Source organism: Protopterus annectens, chromosome 4.part0 (assembly GCF_019279795.1).
Source record: "Protopterus annectens isolate FY-2018-M chromosome 4.part0, PAN1.0, whole genome shotgun sequence".
NCBI classification, from domain to species: Eukaryota; Metazoa; Chordata; order Ceratodontiformes; family Protopteridae; genus Protopterus; species Protopterus annectens.
This window is the reverse complement of record NC_056733.1, coordinates 1,976,083,150-1,976,103,127: the sequence shown is the minus strand read 5'-3', so window position 1 is coordinate 1,976,103,127 and position 19,978 is coordinate 1,976,083,150. Positions and strand designations below refer to the sequence as shown.

At 41.8% G+C, this 19,978-nt stretch overlaps 1 protein-coding gene across 3 annotated transcripts in view; it reads left to right on the top strand.

Annotated features, from left to right (window-relative positions):
- Window positions 1-19,978, top strand: part of TBC1D9B (TBC1 domain family member 9B) — a 2,477,681-nt gene that overhangs the window by 1,398,782 nt on the left and 1,058,921 nt on the right. For all 3 annotated transcript variants that reach the window (XM_044069590.1, XM_044069591.1, XM_044069593.1), the window contains one exon: window positions 5,282-5,411. In XM_044069590.1, the coding sequence (XP_043925525.1) occupies window positions 5,282-5,411 (130 nt within the window). The remainder of the gene's footprint in view (window positions 1-5,281; window positions 5,412-19,978) is intronic.

Here is a 19,978-nt window from a genome sequence, read left to right as displayed (position 1 = left end):
CTAGACATTGTTGATTATGTTTTTTTCAGAATCTAGTATGGCTGCTGCTTCTCTGCCTCCGGCTCCTTGTAAGCCAGACAGATGCTACAGGGTTCTTGACTCCCACAAATTCCTTTTCAAAAATCCTGTTGCGGATCCCAAAACCATTTCTCAGGGTCCCGAGGGCATTAAGGCTTCTACTGCTAAAAATCCTACCCCTTCTGATAGAGATTCCAGGGCGCTGGATAGATGGGGTAAGAAGGTTTACACTTCTGCAACCTTGGCAATCAGGGCTTTAAACTGTAAATTTCATATGCTTAAATATCAACAGCATATCATGGGACTGCTTAAACAGAATATGATGTTAATTTCTGACTGTGTGGAAAATAAAGATTTACAGGATCTGTTGCATTCAGCTGAACAAGTTGGAAACCATACTTTACAATGTGGTTTTGATTCTTTGGAGGCCTCTTGCAGGGCTTCTGTAACTGGGTCTGTGCTAAGAAGGCATGCTTGGCTCAAAGAGAAAACTCTGCCTGATCATGTTAAAGCAAAATTGTTGGATGCTCCTTTACAACAGGACCATCTCTTTGGTAATAAGGCTGAAGAAGTTGTAAAAAAGATGGAAGATAAAGCTAAATCTATGCAAACTGTGAAAGATTTCTTAAAAGTGCAACCTCCAAGATTTAGTAGGCACTGGCCTACTAAGAACTGGTCCTTTCCAGTTCCTTCGAGAGCCACTCAAGTCAAACCCAGATGTTTCAAAGGCACCAGGTTTCAGTCCCAAGGGACTTTCAGAACAAAACAATGAGGTGCCTCCTCTTCCAAAACTGGAAACAGCAAGACACCTCCCTATGGTAAACAGTCTCAGTAACTTCCCTTTACACTTACCAAGCACTTACCTTTTAGCTGTCCCTTTGTGGGGAAAACTGGCTCTTCATGCAAGAAACTGGCAACTTATAACCCAGGACAAATGGGTATTAAATATAATATCCCAGGGATACAAATTTCATTTCCACACGTTGCCAATTCCAAACAGATGGCCAGACCTGCCCCCAAATCAGTGGGCAGAGGCCCAGAAACAAGTACTTTCCCTCATGAGCATGGGGGCGATTCAACCAGTACCAGAAGAGGAAAAGGGACAAGGTTTCTATTCAAGACTTTTCCTGGTACCCAGAAAAGACAAATCATGCCATCCAATTCTGGACTTATCTACTCTAAACACCTTTCTGTACATTCCAAAATTCAAGATGCTGACTCTTCACCACTTACTTCCTATGCTAGGCTAGGTTAGCAACTCTAGATTTAAGAGAGGCTTACCTGCATATCCCAATCAGGGAATCTTGCAGAAGATACCTCCGCTTCAAAGCAGACTACTTGCATTACCAGTTCTCTGCACTCCCCTTTGGCTTGTCTACCGTGCCCAGGGTCTTTACAAAGTGCCTGGCAGGCAAAGAAATATCCAAATATATCCATACCTGGACGATTGTCTAATTCAGGCAGAAAACAGGGACATTCTTCTAAAACATCTGGTGTTTGTAAAAAGGGTTCTAACTTGTCTAGGGTACACTATAACCGAAAAGAAATCACAACTGGTACCCTCTCAAAAGATTACATTCCTGGGTGAAAGCTTGAATACAACTGCCCAGATGGCTTTCCTTACGCCAGAAAAGCAAATTCATTTGGTGACTTACTTCAAACAGGTGGCCACAAAAACCCTGCTATCTGCAAGACAAATTCTGCAAGCCTTGGGGTTCATGGCCTCCTGCATTCTTCTAATTCCATATGCAAGACTGCATATGAGGAAACTTCAGTGGTACTTAAAAAGTTTATGGAGTCAACATTGTCACAGCCCGGAAACAATGATTCCTATCATACCTTGCCTGCAACTAGAGTTCCTATGGTGGGCAGAGGCCTGCCACCAAAACAAGGGACTGTCATTCACACCACCCACCGCTGCCCAAACCCTAACTACAGACGCATCAGACTATGCTTGGGGTGCTCATCTGTCAGGGAAGTGCATTCAGGGCAAATGGAGCCCAAAACAAATGCACCTTCACATCAATCAAAAAGAAATGTTAGCTGTACAGAATGCACTGACAGCCTTCAAGGACTACCTTCATCCAGGACAATTAATGATAAAGACAGACAACACCACGGTTATGTGGTACATAAACAAGCAGGGAGGTGTACCCACTCCTACCCCCTTTGCAGACTAGCCATGGCATTGTGGAACACGGCCTTGACCTGTCAAGTACAACTACAAGCTCAGTTCCTGCCAGGAGGGCTGAATACTCTGACAGACGAACTAAGCAGAAATCTCATGGACCCTCACAAATCGAAACTGGAACCATGGATTTTCAACATGTTGACACACAAATGGGGGGGTCCAGACATAAGATCTTTTTGACTCACCCTAGAACTATCAGTTGGACAAATTTTGCACAAAAACTCATAACAAAAAAGCCTGGAAAGTGGATGCTCTGTCCTTCAGCTGGAAAAACCTATCAGTCTATGCCTTTCCCCCTCTGCCTCTGCTCTCCAAAGTTCAACTAAAAGACAAACAGGTCAAACCAAAAATGATTTTGATTGCTCCAGACTGGCCTCGCCAACACTGGTACTCAGTCCTGTGCAGTGTGTCTCACCTTCCATCGTGGCACCTGCCTCAGACAGCTTACTTACTGTCTCAGCAGAACAACCAAGCTCTGCACACTCAGCTCCAAACTTTGAATCTTGCAGCATGGCTAATCACCTAAATTCACCCTTAGCATCCCTCAGCAAACCTGTGATGGATGTCATTTTGGAGGCGAGAAGACCTAGTACTAGACAATTTTATGCTGACAAATGGAAGAGATTCTGTGCCTGGAATCAATCTCAAGGGATAAGCACAGCAGTGCCCAACATTCCTCAGATTTTGCAATACTTAACTGAGATGCTTCACAAGGGCCTGTCCTCTTCTTCCATAAATATCCATGTGTCAGCCATTTCAGCTCATTACAACACCGGACCTCTCCTCTTCTCTCATCCTCTGCTAAAGCAGCATCTCAGAGGGGCCAAAAAATTAAGACCACCCAGGAGAGCTCCAACCCCTGCCTGGGACCTCATTTTTGTATTGGAGAAACTCACTCTCCCTCCTTTCGGGCCAGCTGCTACTGCAGACTTAAAACTTCTCTCCTGGAAAACAGCTTTCCTTTTAGCAGTCACTTCAGCTAGAAGGATTTCCGAATTATAGGCTCTTATGGCAGTGGAGCCTTTCATCATTTATCATGCGGACAAGGTATCTCTCAGGACCAAGCCATCCTTCATGCCTAAGGTGGTATCGAGTGTGGCTCTTAATCAGAGCATTCATTTGCCAACTTTCTTTCCCAATCCACAGAACAAGGGAGAGCGGATTCTGCATTCATTGGATGTACACAGACAACTAGATTTTACTTAAACAGGACTAAATCTCAAAGAAAATCTGAACAACTGCTGGTGGTATTTGCTGCAGGGGCAGAGGGAAAGGCTATTTCAAAGCAAACCATTTCCAAATGGATAAGCCATTGTATTCGTTTCTGCTATATGCACCATGGAAAAACTATCCCCCAGGGGATCAGATCTCATTCCACCAGGGCTGCATCTAATTCAACAGCCTTTCTCAGAGGTGTTCCTACCAGGGACATTCTAGAAGCTGCTACCTGGAGCTCAGTTCATATTTTCACCAAACATTACCATTTACCACTTTTCTCTAAATCCAGAGATGACTTTGCCACTGCTGTCCTGCAGGGCCTTATAGCTGGTCCTAATGCTGTATAATTCCCTCCACACAACCATAGCTTTGGGAATCTACCCAAATGTAATGACTGCAACAGTGAAACATGAAGAACATAGTACAGTTGTGTACACTTACCGTAAATGTAGATGTTTGAGTGTATTCACTGTTGCAGTCCTGGTTACTCTCCCTCCAGCCCCCTATTTTTCCCTGGCTATACCTCTACTTTCTTTCACTATGCTTAAAAGCCCTTTTGGTGTATTTGCTTTTGGTTGGAGGTATATTTTTTGTGTTTTTAATTTTATTTGCTCCCCATTTGGGAGCACCTGACATCTGGGGCAAGAAAAACGAATGTAATGGCGTCAGCTGCATGTTTTATACCCCTGACGTGACGGAAGAAGGGACACCAACTGACGCAGGACCCAAGACTTTGTTAATCAGGCCGACTGAGGGCAACCTGCCAGCAGATTACCCAAATGTAATGACTGAAACAGTGAATACACTCAAACATCTACATTTATGGTAAGTGTACACAACTGTACTTTGCTTAGTGCTGTTGAAGGTACTTTGCAGTATTGGCATTGGAGAAACTGCTTTAACATGGTTCACAGCTTACAATAAGAACAGAATATCCACTCTTCAGGCTGACTTTAGCATAGCTGACAGTGGGTTATTCTGTGCAGATGTCCCACAATATTTTATCCTAGGCCATTACTTCTCAATTTTCATTAACAATATGCACTTGGTTTACCCAAAACAAGCCGCACACTTTATGCTGATGACATTATAGTCTTTCAGTCAGATATCTCACTGTTATATATCCAGAGAGAGAAACCTGTGAAATTAAAGCATGAAACTGGCTACTTAAAATGGATAACTTCTGTAAGACAACTTCAGTGCTGTTTGCAACACCATAAGCTTCAACATGGCTCCATACTATTTAGCCTTTATTCACTGGGAACACCCCTTCCAAGTTTCACACAACAAAAACACTTGGGAATTACCTTTGACCAGCACCTAAATTTCTCAGTTCACACTGAACAAAAAACTGAGCAGGCCCTAACTGTAATCAAGGTGGCTTATAAATATTTTAATCTGTTACTCTATATTACTGTACGAAGCTAGAAAGGCAATAGCTAATGCCCAAACTGGACAATGGTTTATCAATTTACACCATAAATTCTATGCACAACACACACATACCATATGATGCAGTCAGTAAAATCCATAGATTTATTTGTTTTGATAGCCTCAGAGTACACTAATGTAGTGTTCTGCTCAAGGCTTTTTCCAAGTCCAGATCTAGCTGTGCTCAAAGAGACAGCACTTTAGCTTTGTTGACTACAGCAAAAATTCAAGGTTGTAATTTAAACTTTACTTTTATAAGTGTGAGACAACAAGCACCTTCTTGATATTCGTCTGTTAAAGTTGGATACAAATGTGGGGAATGGATTAGTAGGAATCATGTTGGCTTGTGCTCACTTGATTGGTTTGATTTCTTACTCATAAGTACTGTACTGACATGGTAATTTTTGCTGTTTGCGAATACAGGTACTTGGACAATGTAGTGAACCATCAGACTGCTTCATCCCCAGTTCCACATCTCCATGCTTTACTTACGAGTGGGGATGAGCCCCCTCTTGAAATTGACATCTTCGAACTAATCAAGTCTTCGTTTGAGGTTTGCTTCATTGCTTTGCTTAAATTTATTTTGCATTTTAATTTTTTATTGAAATAAAGTTTAAAATGTATTTTATGTTAATACTCAAGATACGTACCTGCTGGTCCTGCTTTGTGAAACATGCCGCTTAAGTTTACTTTACATGAGTAGTACAAGCAGACAAAATTGGTACTGTCAGTGGTAGCCAAGAAATACTGCAACTTGAAAAATGCATACAAAAAAAACACACTGATGAATTATTGAACAAAGATACAGCTGTTACCTTGCATATACTGAAGTATGTATAGTAGAAAATATCAGAAACACAAGCTGATTTTTCTGATGGAAGAATATAAGTCTGAAACTATAGAAACTGGTACTGAGTTGCTGATTTTAGAATTTCATATCAAATACCAGTAGAAGAAAGCACAGGAATTAACTATTTTTTTTAAGTACTGAAATTCCCATTCCTTTTGTAAAAATGTGTACATAAATTCTGTTCCTGTGCACTCTTCACTTTCACCACTGAAGAAGATGAAAAATAACATCTTTACATGTGGGCACAGTGCTTGAAGTATCAGAGGTAGCTGTATAAGCGGTGCATGAAAATTAATATAAAAAAACAGCATAAGTATGCGTACATTAATTCTAGTCTGTCTTAGGTCAGTGTATCATTATATCAAAAGTAGACCACTACAGTGTATATAAAAAGTTTACACACCCCTGTTAAAATGCTAGGTTTTTGTGATATAAAAAATGAGACCACAATAAATTATTTCAAAGCTTTTCCCACTTTTAATGTGACCTATAACCTGTACAATTCAATTGAAAAACAAATCTGTTAGGGGGAAAAATAAAAAAAATTAAAATGTACAATAAGTTGGTTGCATAAGTGTGCACACCCTTAAACTAATACTTTGTTGAAACACCTTTTGATTTAATTACAGGATTCAGTCTTCTTGGTTAGGAGTCTGTCAGCATGGCACATCTTGACTTGGCAGTATTTACCCACTCTTCCTTGCAGAAGCACTCCAAATCTGTCAGATTGCGAGGGCATCTCTTCTGCACAGCCCTCTTCAGGTCACCACACAGATTTTCTATTGGATTTATGTCTGGACTCTGGCTGTGCCATTCCAAAACTTTAATTTTCTTCTGGTGAAGCCATTCTTTTGTTGATTTGGATGCATGCTTGGGGTCATTGTCATGTTGAAAGGTGAAATTCCTCTTCATCTTCAGCTTTCTAGAAAATGCCTAAAGGTTTTGGGCCAAAAGTGACTGGTGTTTGGAACTGTTCATAATTCCCTCCACCTTGACTAAAGACCCAGTTCCAGCTGAAGAAAAGCAACCCCAAAGCCTGATACTGCCTTCACCATGCTTCACCATGGGGATGGTGTTCTTGTGGTGATACAAAGTGTTGTTTTTGCACCAAATGTACCTTTTGGAATTGTGGCCAAAAAGTTCAGCCTTGGTCTCATTAGACCATAGCAGATTTTACCACATGCTTTTGGGATACTTGATGTATTGTTTTGCAAATTTTAGCCAGGCCTAGATGTTTTTCTGTATAAGAAAAGACTTCCGTCTTTCAACCCTACGCCATAGCCCAGAGATATGGAGAGTACAGGAGATGGTTGTCACATGGTAGTACACAGCCAGTACTTGCCAGAAATCCCTGCAGCTCTTTCAGTGTTGCTGTAGGTCTCTTGGCAGCCTCCCTGACCAGTTTTCGTCTTGTCTTTTCGTTAATTTTGGAGGGATGGTCAGTTCTTTGCAACGTCACTGTTGTCCCATATTTTCTCTACTTTTTGATGACAGTCTTCACTGTGTTCCATGGTATATCCAGTGCTGTGGAAATTTGTTTGCACCCTTCTCCTGACTGATACCTTTCAACAATGAGATCCCTTTGATGCTTTGTAAGCTCTCTGCAAAACATGGATTTTGATGCAGCAGGCAACTGAGTAAATGTCAGGAAAATCCTACTAGGACAGCTGAACTTGATTTGGGGTTAATCAGAATCTCTTTATTTGATGGCAGGTGTGTACGCAAGAAGACTGAATGCTGTAATTAAATCAAAAGGTGCTTCAACAAAATATTAGTTTAAAGGTGTGTACACTTATGCAACCAGCTTATCGTACGTTTTTTATACTTTTCCCCCTAGCAGATTATTTTTGTTTTTCAATTGAATTGTGCAGGTTATAGGTCACATTAAAGGTGGGAAAAGTTTTGAAATGATTTATTGTGTTCTCATTTTTTATATCACAAAAACCTGGCATTTTAACAGGGGTGCGTAAACTTTTTTATATCCACTGTACTCCTATTATGTAGCTCCAGAGAATTTTATATTAAATAATTGGTGTGCAGTCAGTAAAGCCCTTCATTACAGTCAGAGTATCTTTTTTCAATTTATTTGCTTTCTACCTTTGATGAAACAGTCCATCAGTCAAGGCAAATTTGATTAAGCATGCCTCATTTGTGCAAACACAGCTCTCCTAAATCTGAACCATGAAGCTGCAAATTGTAAACAATGCAGAAATGGCGCAAAATGTATAAAATGCTTTATTTTCAGCTCTGTATAAAACCAAAGGGATACCATGAAGATTATTTTAAAAGGAAGTAATATGTAGTTCTGTAAAACCAAATTGTGCTGTTGCAAATAAATATTAATTTAGTGTGTACTTGAATTTAACTGTTCTTTAATTGACTTTTCTTTTCAGTGTGGAGTCTGTGTTTCAGCAAGGGAGGTTTTACCTGTTATCTTCTTGATCAATAGCTTGTAGCAAGTCAGACCTCGAAGACAGTGCTGCCACAACTTAACACTATTCTGGGTTCTCTGAAAACTGTCACTGTGCAAATCTTAAGTATTCTAAAAGTTAATTGGATACTTGGGAGTTAGTCAACTTTTTGGAGTACCTTGATGTCCTTCAAGGATGCATCTGCAGTCCTAACATATGGGTTGTCCTGCCTCAGGCAGCCTTTCGGTCGGCCGGATTCCAAAGTCTGGGTCTGGCCTCGGCTGATGTCGCACTTCACCTGACGTCACAGCTGCTGTTTATTGGGTATAAAGGCATCAGCCGACGCCATTTTCCTCAGTCTTTCTTGCCGCGTGGTGCCCGAAGCAGAAGCTGTTCGCAAGTGCCGGTCGGTCAGATCCAGAGATTTCTACTACCGAAGACTTCTAAAAAGCTAAGTACCCCGTTGGGGACTCTTTCTTGCCTCAGCCGATGTCAGACAAAGTAAATAATTGTTTAACTTGTGGGAAACAAATACCTCATAAGGATTTCCACTCGTACTGCCTTCCTTGCTTAGGCCCAGACCACGACGTATCAGCTTGTCTAGCCTGTGCTTCCTTCAACCGACGGACACTTAGACGTCGGTCGGAGTTTGCAGAGGAGTTTTTTGGTCTCGCTTTTGCATACAAAATGCCGTCGGAGACTCCGACTACTCAATTAGCTAAAAAGAGCAAGGAAAAGGACTGGCATTCGCGGCCCGCGGTTTCGGCTGAAACCACGGTTAGGCCAACCGCGAGTGTCTCGGTTTCGCCTGAAACCGAGTCCCCGGTTCTTCCTTCGGCCGAAAGCATGCCTCCGATAGCCGAGGCCTCACAGAGCATGGCTGAATCTGCTACTGAATTTACTGCTACTGAAGCAGGCACCCAGGATTTGTCAGACACTATTCCTTTAGACATATCTACCCCTGCACGTGGGGCTGCTAGACCCCCTGCTTCTATGTCTATCAAGGCTTTTGCCAGGGCTAAAGCAGCTAAATCTTCTAAGGCCTTACCTGCTAAAACTCCCTCACATAGGCCTACCTCTAGTTCCCAAATTCTCAGCCTGGCTGAGGCTCTCATTTCTTTGATCAGGGGATCCCAACCTCACCCAGACAGGGCCTCTCAGCCCCCTACAGATAAGAGGCCTAGGACTGAACCCCCGGAACCTGTCTCTACAGACTATTCCTCGGATGACTCAGACATTTCAGACCCTCGGGAAGGCCCATGTTCTCCTTATGAGGATTCTGATGCAGAAGACTCCATTCCTTCTGCTTCTCCTCCTGAAGAATTTTCCTTTGGGGAAACCTTGCATGCTATGAGGGAACACTTCCAATGGCAGGGCCAGGATTTTTCAGATTCAAGGAAAAGGCTAAGGACTTTTTTACATTTACCACAGCATAGGCCTTTAGCCATTCCTCCAGTACTAACAGTTGTTGATGATGCATATAATGATGCCTGTACTGCCCCTGATTCTCTTCCTCCGGCCCCTGCCAAGCCTGACAGATATTACAGGGTCCCGGACACACACTACCATTTGTATAAGGCTCCTGTTGCAGACCCTGAAACCATTTCACAAGGCCCTATAGGTGTGGCAGCTGCCTCTGCCAAAAACCCTCTTCCCTCTGAAAGGGAATCTAGAGCATTAGAGAGATGGGGTAAAAAGGTTTATACTTCTGCTACTCTTTCGGCCAGGGCCTTGAACTGTCAATTTCACATGATTCAGTACCAGGAATTTTTGTTAGACCAGCTAAATAAAAAACTGTCTTCTCCTGAACCTATAGACCGCAAGTCCCTTCAGGATTTGGTACATAACTCTCAGCAGGTCAGTAACCATTTCTTAAAATGTGGCTATGATGCACTGGAGGCTTCCTTTAGATCAGCTATGACTGGAACAGTGATTCGAAGGCATGCCTGGTTAAAAGAACAATCCTTACCAGATCATGTTAAGTCGAAACTCCTAGATGCTCCCATGGAGAAACAAAGTTTGTTTGGCTCCCCTGCACAGGAGGTTCTAAAGAAGGTGGAAGAAAAAGCAAAATCTGTCCAAACAGTCAAGGATTTCTTACAGGTCCAACCTCCGAGGTTTAGCAGAAATTGGCCTTCGAAGAATTGGTCCTTTCCAGACAACTCCAGAGCGCAGAGAGGCAGAAATAGACACCCAAGAGGCAGAGGTCAATCTAGGGGTGCCTACAGGGGACGTCAGTGGCAGCCTACCAACCAGAGAGGTACTGCCACAGATTCAACTACAACCACTTCCACAGGGCAGACACAATGACTTGGCTCTGGTTCCGCCTACCAGGGAACAACTGGAAGCACTCTTGGGCGGAAAGCTAGCCTTATTTTCCGACAACTGGCATTACATTACAGGAGACAAATGGACTTTACAAACAATAGACAAGGGCTACAGGTTTCACTTCCACACTCTACCAAAAAAGGGAGGAATGCCAAACCTACCACCAGGCCAAAAAACAGACGCTCTAAGACAAATCAACAACTTATTAAGGATGAGAGCTATAGAAAAGGTACCACCTATGGAACAAGGCCAGGGATTTTACTCCAGGCTTTTCCTTGTACCAAGAAAAGAAAATCAATGGAGACCTATTCTAGACTTGTCCGCACTGAACACATACCTCATTGTTCCAAAATTCAAAATGCTGACCCTCCAGCAGCTTCTTCCCATGCTGGGCAAGGAGTCTTGGCTGGTGACTCTAGATCTCAAGAAGGCATACCTGCACGTCCCTATACGACCAGATTGCAGAAGACACCTCTGATTTCTTGCAGGATCAGAGCATTATCAATTCTCAGCATTGCCCTTTGGCTTATCTACTGCTCCCAGAGTATTCACGAAATGCCTGGCATCAGTAATTGCTCATTGCAGGCTTCAGGGAATTCAGATTTACCCATACCTGGACGACTGCCTAATACAAGCTGACAACAAGGCAAAATTAACAAAAGATTTGGAAAATGTCATACAACTGTTGCAAGCCTTGGGATACACAGTCAACATGCAAAAGTCAAGACTAGTACCATCCCAAAGGATAACATTCTTGGGTGCAGAACTGGATACATCAACTCAGATGGCTTTTCTCACAGAAGAAAAACAAAAGCAACTACCAGTCTACTTCATGACATTAACAACACAAACTCAGCTTACTGCAAGGAAAGTCCTGCAAGCCCTGGGTTACATGGCATCCTACATAATATTGATTCCGCATGCCAGGCTGCATATGAGAAAGTTACAATGGTACCTAAGGAATGTATGGTCTCAACACAAGCACAGTCTAGAAGCCCAGATTCCAATAATTCCATGCCTGAAGCAGGAATTCCTGTGGTGGGCTCAATCCTGTCAGTTGAACAGAGGATTGCCTTTCCACAAACCTCATCCAAGCCAGACCATCACCACGGACGCCTCAGACCTAGGCTGGGGGGCACACATGGTGGACAAGTGTATACAAGGCCTATGGACCCAAGACCAGCTGAATCTACACATAAATCTAAAGGAGATGCTGGCAGTGAAACATGCGATCCAGGCTTTCAGACCACTCCTTCAACAGGGTCATCTGCTGATAAGGACGGACAATACCAGTGTCATGTGGTACATCAACAAACAGGGAGGTACACATTCATATCCTCTATGCCGGATGGCAATGGACCTGTGGAATGTGGCCCTGAATCTCAACATTCAACTTCAGGCCAGATTTGTACCAGGAAAAGAAAATTTTCTAGCAAACACCTTAAGCAGAACTACCACGGATGCTCACGAATGGATGCTGCATCCAGATATCTTCAAAGCCATAACAAAGAAATGGGGACTACCAGAGATAGACTTGTTCGCCTCCCCACACAACCACCAATTGAAGAAATTCTGCACAAGAGCATACCACCCACTTGCTTGGAGGGTGGACTCCCTTTCCTTCAGCTGGAAAAACCTGACAGCATATGCATTTCCGCCTCTTCCTTTGATGTACAAAGTTCTACTGAAGATCAGAGAGGATCAGCCAAGGGTAATCCTGATAGCTCCAGACTGGCCGAGGCAACATTGGTACCCGCTACTGAGAAGCATGTCTCGGGCACACGCATGGCCTCTACCTCTATGTCCTTTACTTCTAACACAGAACAACTACAAGATCCTACATCCAAATTTGAAAACACTGCAGCTAGCTGCTTGGAATATTGCATAAAACAAAATAACCCAGGTTTATCTCAGAGGGTTAAGGACATTATCCTGGAGGCACGCAGACCCTCCACAAGGAAAACTTATTCAGCCAAGTGGAAAAGATACCTCATTTGGAATGCAGCAAAGGGAGAAAATGTTTCATTGGCAAGCATAGCACACATCCTGGAATATTTAGCAGAACCGTTCCACAATGGCCTGTCTTACTCCTCCATTAAGATTCATGCATCAGCAATTTCAGCAGAATACAACATGGATCCTCCTGTCTTCTCTCATCCTCTACTCAGGCAGTTCTTGAGAGGAATTAAAAATGTAAAACCTCCAAGGAAACCACCTTTACCTGCATGGGATCTCAACTTTGTGCTGGAAAAGTTAACACTTCCCCCTTTTGAACCAGCAGCAACAGCAGAATTACAGTTCTTGTCTTGGAAAATGCTTTCCTGCTAGCAATCACTTCAGCAAGAAGGGTATCTGAGTTACAGGCATTAATGGCAGTACAACCCTTCCTTATCTTCCATCAGGATAGAGTCTCTCTGAGAACTAACCCTACCTTTATGCCAAAAGTGGTCTCCAGAGTATCATTGAACCAAGCGATTCATTTACCTACATTCTTCCCCAACCCACAGAACAGGGGGGAAAGACTGCTACATACCTTGGATGTGCACAGACAATTACGCTACTATCTGGACAGAACTAAGACCAGCAGAAAAACTGACCAGCTTCTGGTAGCATATGCAACAGGAATGCAAGGAAAAGCAATTTCAAAACAGACCATCTCAAAATGGATAGGAAATTGCATTCAATTTTGTTACTCTTTTCATGGAAAGACAACTCCAGAAAATATCAGACCTCATTCCACAAGAGCTACAGCCACCACTACAGCTTTCCTACAAGGAGTGGCTACCAAAGACATTTTAGAAGCTGCTACTTGGAGCTCCGTGCATACATTTGCCAAGCATTATAATCTTCCCTTATACTCTAGATCCCGAGCAGGTTTTGCAACTGCTGTTTTGCAAGGGATCTTAACTACACCATCTTTATCTTAGTGCCTCCTCCCCCAGTTTGGCTATGGTATTCTACCCATATGTTAGGACTGCAGATGCATCCTTGAAGGACATAGTACAGTTTTGTACCTACCATAAATGTAGATGTCCGATAGGTATGCATCTGCAGTCAGGATTACCCACCCTCCTTCCCCTCTGTGGTATTCCTAGGGTATTTACCCCTCTTTTAGCTAGCTGGGGGAATCTATTATGGTGTATTTGTTTGTATATATGTATATATATTTTTATATTGTTTGCTCTCTACTGTTTGGAATTATTTGCATTTATCCAAATTTAGCCTTCCTAGAGGGCACCTGGTATCTGGGGCAAGAAACACTGAGGAAAATGGCGTTGGCTGATGCCTTTATACCCAATAAACAGCAGCTGTGACGTCGGGTGAAGTGCGACATCAGCCGAGGCCAGACCCAGACTTTGGAATCTGGCCGACCGAAGGGCTGCCTGAGGCAGGACAACCCATATGTTAGGACTGCAGATGCATACCTATCGGACATCTACATTTATGGTAGGTACAAAACTGTACTTTCCATATGTTTATAGTTTCCCAAAAAGGTAATTGTGTTTGAAGATTGAAACTGTCCTCATTCCAGATGAAGGCAAACTTTAGTTTACCAGTTGATATCCTTCTTAAGATCTCTTATAAGCAGATGGCTCAGTGCTAGGGAATTCCATCTGTAAAGGTAATACATTCATAGCTAGATAATAGACATGCAGTCCTGGAGACAATTAATGAGCCTAACCTAAACTCCCAGTTGCCACAAAGCGTTGTCTGCTTAAGTGGCTAGCTCAGGGTTCCACAATAGGTTAAGGGAATGAAATCTTGTACCACAGGAAGTAGTTACATTGATAGTTCATAGCTTTAATCCTCAGTACTAGCTACCAGGTTAATCGAGTTAATTTTTTTCTGTCTGTTACCTTCCACGACCAAATGCATGTCAAATGAAAATTACAACCTTTTAACTGGGTTTCTGGGAAAGTGAATGACAGTGCATTAATTGCTGCTTTTTGCAGTTAAAATGGTTAATTGATAGTTTCAAGTAGTTCTAATAAACCTGAGAATAACATTGTGTGTATTCTTTTGATTTTTGAGATGAGTTTGAAGATTAGAGGCAACAGTTTCTTATTGTATTTGCCAACAAAACCATGAATGGAGTAGAGCTGCCTGCAAACATCACTGTGCTTTGGTTATGAGCTTCCTTTCTGCGCTTCACATACATTCTGTTATTCAGTAACTTTCACAGCCCAATTTCCTGGTGTATCTTTTCTCTGTCCATATTTTCTGTTATTACACTTGAGCTTCATGAGTACAGTTCATGCTTGCAGTCCTTTTGCTTTTTAAAAGGGGTGTCTCCTTTCTTCATAGTTGTGTGACCATGGCACTTTGACATTTAAAGGAGAGGGATTGAAGTTTCTAACACGGAGGGAGGCGTATGTTTACATTTTTTTCATGGATGTTTGTGAGTCAGGCATTTTATTTTTGAGATATATTTTTATTGATCAGTAGAAGTAGTGGATTGAATAGGTTCTGCCCATTACGAGCAGCTTGAGTTTTTACCATATCTGACAGAATGACATTTGCTTTTAATTTTTTAAATGAAGATACAGTGAAATTTATTGTCAGCAACTATGTAAAAAAGCTACCTCTTGTAGATGGGAAAAGTTAGCATAAAATCTCTCTAAGAAGTTAATCAATTTTTTTACATGTTTGCAATCCCTTTAGATCAATGAATATAAGTACAGGGTTTGCTTAGAGGGTGTTGTCTGGATAATTAATTCCTGTAAACATATCTTCATTTCCTGAACAGTAGTGAAAGGGAGCTCAGTGCTGTGTTTTGCTCTGAATTTCTTTTTTTGTTTTTTGATAATTACATTTTGAAACTTCAGCAGAACTGGAATTAGATTCACAGTGTCACCAAACATTTTGGGAATTCTTAAGTTTTATCTGTACAGTGTTTAAATAATTTATATGTGCAGTCCCAGTAGTTTATAGGATCATAGGAAGTTACTAGGTTATTGGTGGGGAGGCCCTTATAAGCCTAGCCAAGAGTTTAGCCCATGTTTAGACCAGCACCCCAAAGGTCCCTGTCCAGCAGGGACACAGGTGGAATCCCAGGGGTGTATTTTCTGTTTCCCATCCAGTTATCCAGGTTGCGCTTAAAAGGGATAATGAGGTACTCTGCTTGATGTGGAGAGGGAGTCTAATCCACAGATGGGGGAGTCTCTGGGACACAGATCTGTCCCGCTAACAAGTCCTGTTGATGTCACAGACCAGGTTGAGGTAGCGTATGTGGATTACTCGAGTGGAGCTTGACTTGCAGATAAGCAGCAGTCCCGTTAAGGTGGGGTCTGAGATTGCTTTGTATGTGAGACAGAGGTCACCTCTGAGGAGTCTATATGAAACTGAGTAGAGGGACAGGGCTTTTAGCCTATCTGTGTAGAGTAGATGTTTGAGGCCCTGGATTCTCCTGTTGAGGAACCTCTGTGTTCTCTCCAGCTGCTGCATGTGCTTTGCGAAGTACATGCTGAAGGGGGCATTGTACTCAATAATTGGCCTTATAAGGGAAAAATACAGGGATGTTATGACCTTCTTGTCCCTGGATGAGATACCCTTACTTATGAGTTGGGCCATGTAGAAAGCTTTCCGTACAACGGAAGCAACATGTTGGTCAAAACTCAGGTTGCTATCAACCTGGTGCCCAAATCCCTCATGACTGATTGCATGCTTAGAACGTTGTTATTATTGTGATAATATGTGGGGACGTCACTCTCCCCAAAAAGGGAGATGATGCATTTTTTGGTATTCAGGCTGAGGCCATGTTTCTGGCACCAGTCATTTGTTTGGGTGAGATCCTCTTGGAGGACGTCTACATCACTTGGGGAATTGATCACCGTGCCCACCTTGTAGTCATCTGCAAACTTGGTCAGCCATAGCCCACTGGTTTTGGCCTGCACCTCAGAGAAGTATATCCCAAATAACAGAGACCCCAAGACCGATCCCTGGGGTATGCCATTCATTACGGGTCTACTGCTTGAGGTGGCTTCCCCTATTTTGATTAGGTGGGTTCTGTCATTGACCCAGTTTGCTACCCATCTGGTAACATATGGATTGAAGCCAGTTGAGAGAGTTTATCTATTATGCCCGAGTGGGGAATAGTGTGGAAGGCTTTGGCCACGTCAAGGTAGGCAGAGTGCACTATCTTCCCCTCATTCATGGCTTTGATGAATGTTTCAAAGAAGTTTACCAGATTTAACAGACATGACCTCTTCTTGACAAAGCCAAACTGTGTGGCATCGAGTGTTTGGAGGTTACCAGTGTCCCTGTTAATGAGGTCCATGATGGTCTGCTCCATGGCCTTGCAGATTAGGCTAGTTAGGTTGATGGGTCTATAATTTCCCAGATCGGAGGACGCTCCATCTTTGTGTAAAGGGAAGACAGTGGCTGCCCTCTACTTAGTTGGGACAAAGCTGGTACTCAGGCTTTGGTTGAATAGGGTGCTTAATGGTGCTGCAAGATCATGCCTGAGTTCATGTAGGATGCAGCCTGGGATGTTATCCAGTCCCATGGAGGCTGTATTTTTTACCTTTGAGAGGGCAGTGATGGCCTGTTCCCTAGAGATAAGGGGAAGGGGGGCTGGTACTGGGAATGTCCTGATTCACTGATGGAGGGGACAGAGGGATGAAAGTTTCACTGAAATTTGTCAGCCAGTAGGTTGGCTGTATCTACAGCCTTTGTGTGTTTGGTGTCCTTGACCAACAGTTCTGAATAGACCTGGGCACTTCATTTGAGACTGTGACATGTGTGAAGAAGGCCTTATGATTGTCTCTAGTAGATATGGCCAATTTGGACTTTAAGTTGGCTTTAGAGGATTTCAGTAGTGCTCTTATTTGCTTCAGGCTAAGGAGAGATTGCTTCTATTTGGCCACCTATTCCTTCTTTGTCCTGGACAGCAATTTTTCCCCTTTGTTATATAGTTTATTTATTGCAGATGTCCACCAGACAGGTTTACTGTTCCTTGTGGAGGATGATTTTGTCCTGTTCGGTATTCCTGATTCCATGCATCTATATAAATGCTCGTGTAGTACTTTGGTGCAGATTTGGACATTGGCGCCAATTCCTACAGAGGGGTAGGGGGCTGTGAAGCTGTTTATACCATCCCTCTGGAGGTTGTAATCAGCTTTGAAGAAGTTTTTTTTTGTTTGACCCTAGCTGGGGATCTTACCAGGGAGGATGATACTGTAAGAATGCTGCAGTGGTTACTCATGTTGGTTAATGCCAAGTCCAAGATATCACCTCTTGTGAGGGTATTGACTAGCTGTTCCAAGGCATTTGCATTGATAAAGTTGAGGAATCTCTGGGCATTTGTGTTCTGGCATGAGTAGTTTTTCCAGTCTGTGGTTGGGTAGTTAAAGTCGCCCAGGATCAGGCTAAAGGGTTCAATCTTGATATATTTGAAGAGGTCTAGATAGGTGGAGTAGGCATCTTGAGTCAAATTTTGGGGGCCTGTAGCTAGCTATGATTTGAATATGGGTCTTTTCAATGGTTAAAATAGCAGCAACCAATTCTCAGCTCGAGCAGGACTCCAGTATAGTAAAATAGTCACTTCTTGCTAGTAAAACACAGGTTTATTTCACAGATAAAATCCACACATATAATGCACGATCTCCTGGTTAAGCGCTTTCATCTGAGGAACTCAGATTTCATCAGAACCAATAGAAACTCTATCAACTCCATTTTATATGTACAAATTGGCGCCAACATAAAATCAATGTATGCATTCTTAAAGGTACAGGTCAAAGACTTTAACCTAAAAGAAACTATATACAGAAGAAAAATATACCTAGACAAGTACTTAAAATCATGTGTTGTGCTGAAGTTTGTCATTTATAACTATATATACATAAACAATTAAAGTGCAAAAAGTTAAAGTGCAAAGTGTTTAAAGTGCAAAAATACAAAAAGTGAACAGGTTGTAAAATATTACCTCATTACAAGCTTATATAAATATAATATATGATACAGATTTGTTGTAATGAATATAAATATATAAAAAATAAATATATGAATCCTGGCCTTTCAATTAATTCTTTTTATGCTAAAAATATCTATAGTGATGAATATCTAAGTAATTAAAATACTTTGGGAAAATATTAATATATGTAAAGAAAGTGAACTAAGGGTAAAAATGAAGAGCCTGCCTAAAATTAATCCCGGTCCAGACTTAAAAAAGGCTTTATACTAATAAAGTCATTCAAACCGGGTGGAGTGGTGGCGTCGCAATATATTTGCCACTCACTTTCTTTATATGCTAACCATGTTTTCCAGTTACCACCGTATGATGTTTGTTCTACCTGGTCTATGATCATAAATTTTAGGCAGGCTCTTCATTTTTACCCTTAGTTCACTTTCTTTACATATATTAATATTTTCCCAAAGTATTTTAATTACTTAGATATTCATCACTATAGAAATTTTTAGCATAAGAAGAATTAATTGAAAGGACAGGATTCATATATTTATTTTTTTATATATTTATATTCATTACAACAAATCTGTATCATATATTATATTTATATACGCTTGTAATGAGGTAATATTTTACAACCTGTTCACTTTTTGTATTTTTTGTATTTTTGCACTTTAAACACTTTGCACTTTAACTTTTTGCACTTTAATTGTTTATGTATATATAGTTATAAATGACAAACTTCAGCACAACACATGATTTTAAGTACTTGTCTAGGTATATTTTTCTTCTGTATATAGTTTCTTTTAGGTTAAAGTCTTTGACCTGTACCTTTAAGAATGCATACATTGATTTTATGTTGGCGCCAATTTGTACATATAAAATGGAGTTGATAGAGTTTCTATTGATTCTGATGAAATCTGAGTTCCTCAGATGAAAGCGCTTAACCAGGAGATCGTGCATTATATGTGTGGATTTTATCTGTGAAATAAACCTGTGTTTTACTAGCAAGAAGTGACTATTTTACTATACTGGAGTCCTGCTCGAGCTGAGAATTGGTTGCTGCTATTTTAACAGTCTGTGGTTGGACCTTTGGGCATTTGTGTCTTTTGAATGGTTAACTACACCTGTAGTGTCTCCTGTGCGTCATACTGTTTGACCAGCCTGGAGGTGTGTGTGTCTTTAATGTTTATCAAAACTCCACCTCCTTTGGCTTTGCTGGCCACAGTCTGGGGTCTGAATGTATGATAGGATGAGTAACCAGGTAAGGCTGGGGTGCTCTCGGTAGCTTTGAACCAGGTTTCTGTGACTGCACAAATGTAAGCATCTTCCAGGGTTAAGAATGCTTGCAATGAGTGCAGTTCCATATTTGGACTCCTAGTGTTTAGCAGCATGACCTTTAATTTGCATTTTGTTGAAATTTTCATTGGTAGTATCGACCTCATGACTTTTCCTATAAAAAAAGGCACTGTGGGGGAGGTAAAGGCCTTTGTCAGAAGCTTGAAGCCCAAGTGAGACAGATCTAGGCCATCTCTAGCAAAGCATTGTGGTTTGTCGATCATATCTTCCCAGGCTGTCAAGCACTGGATCCTCCCCTGGAATGACATGAGAAACTAAGCCAATTG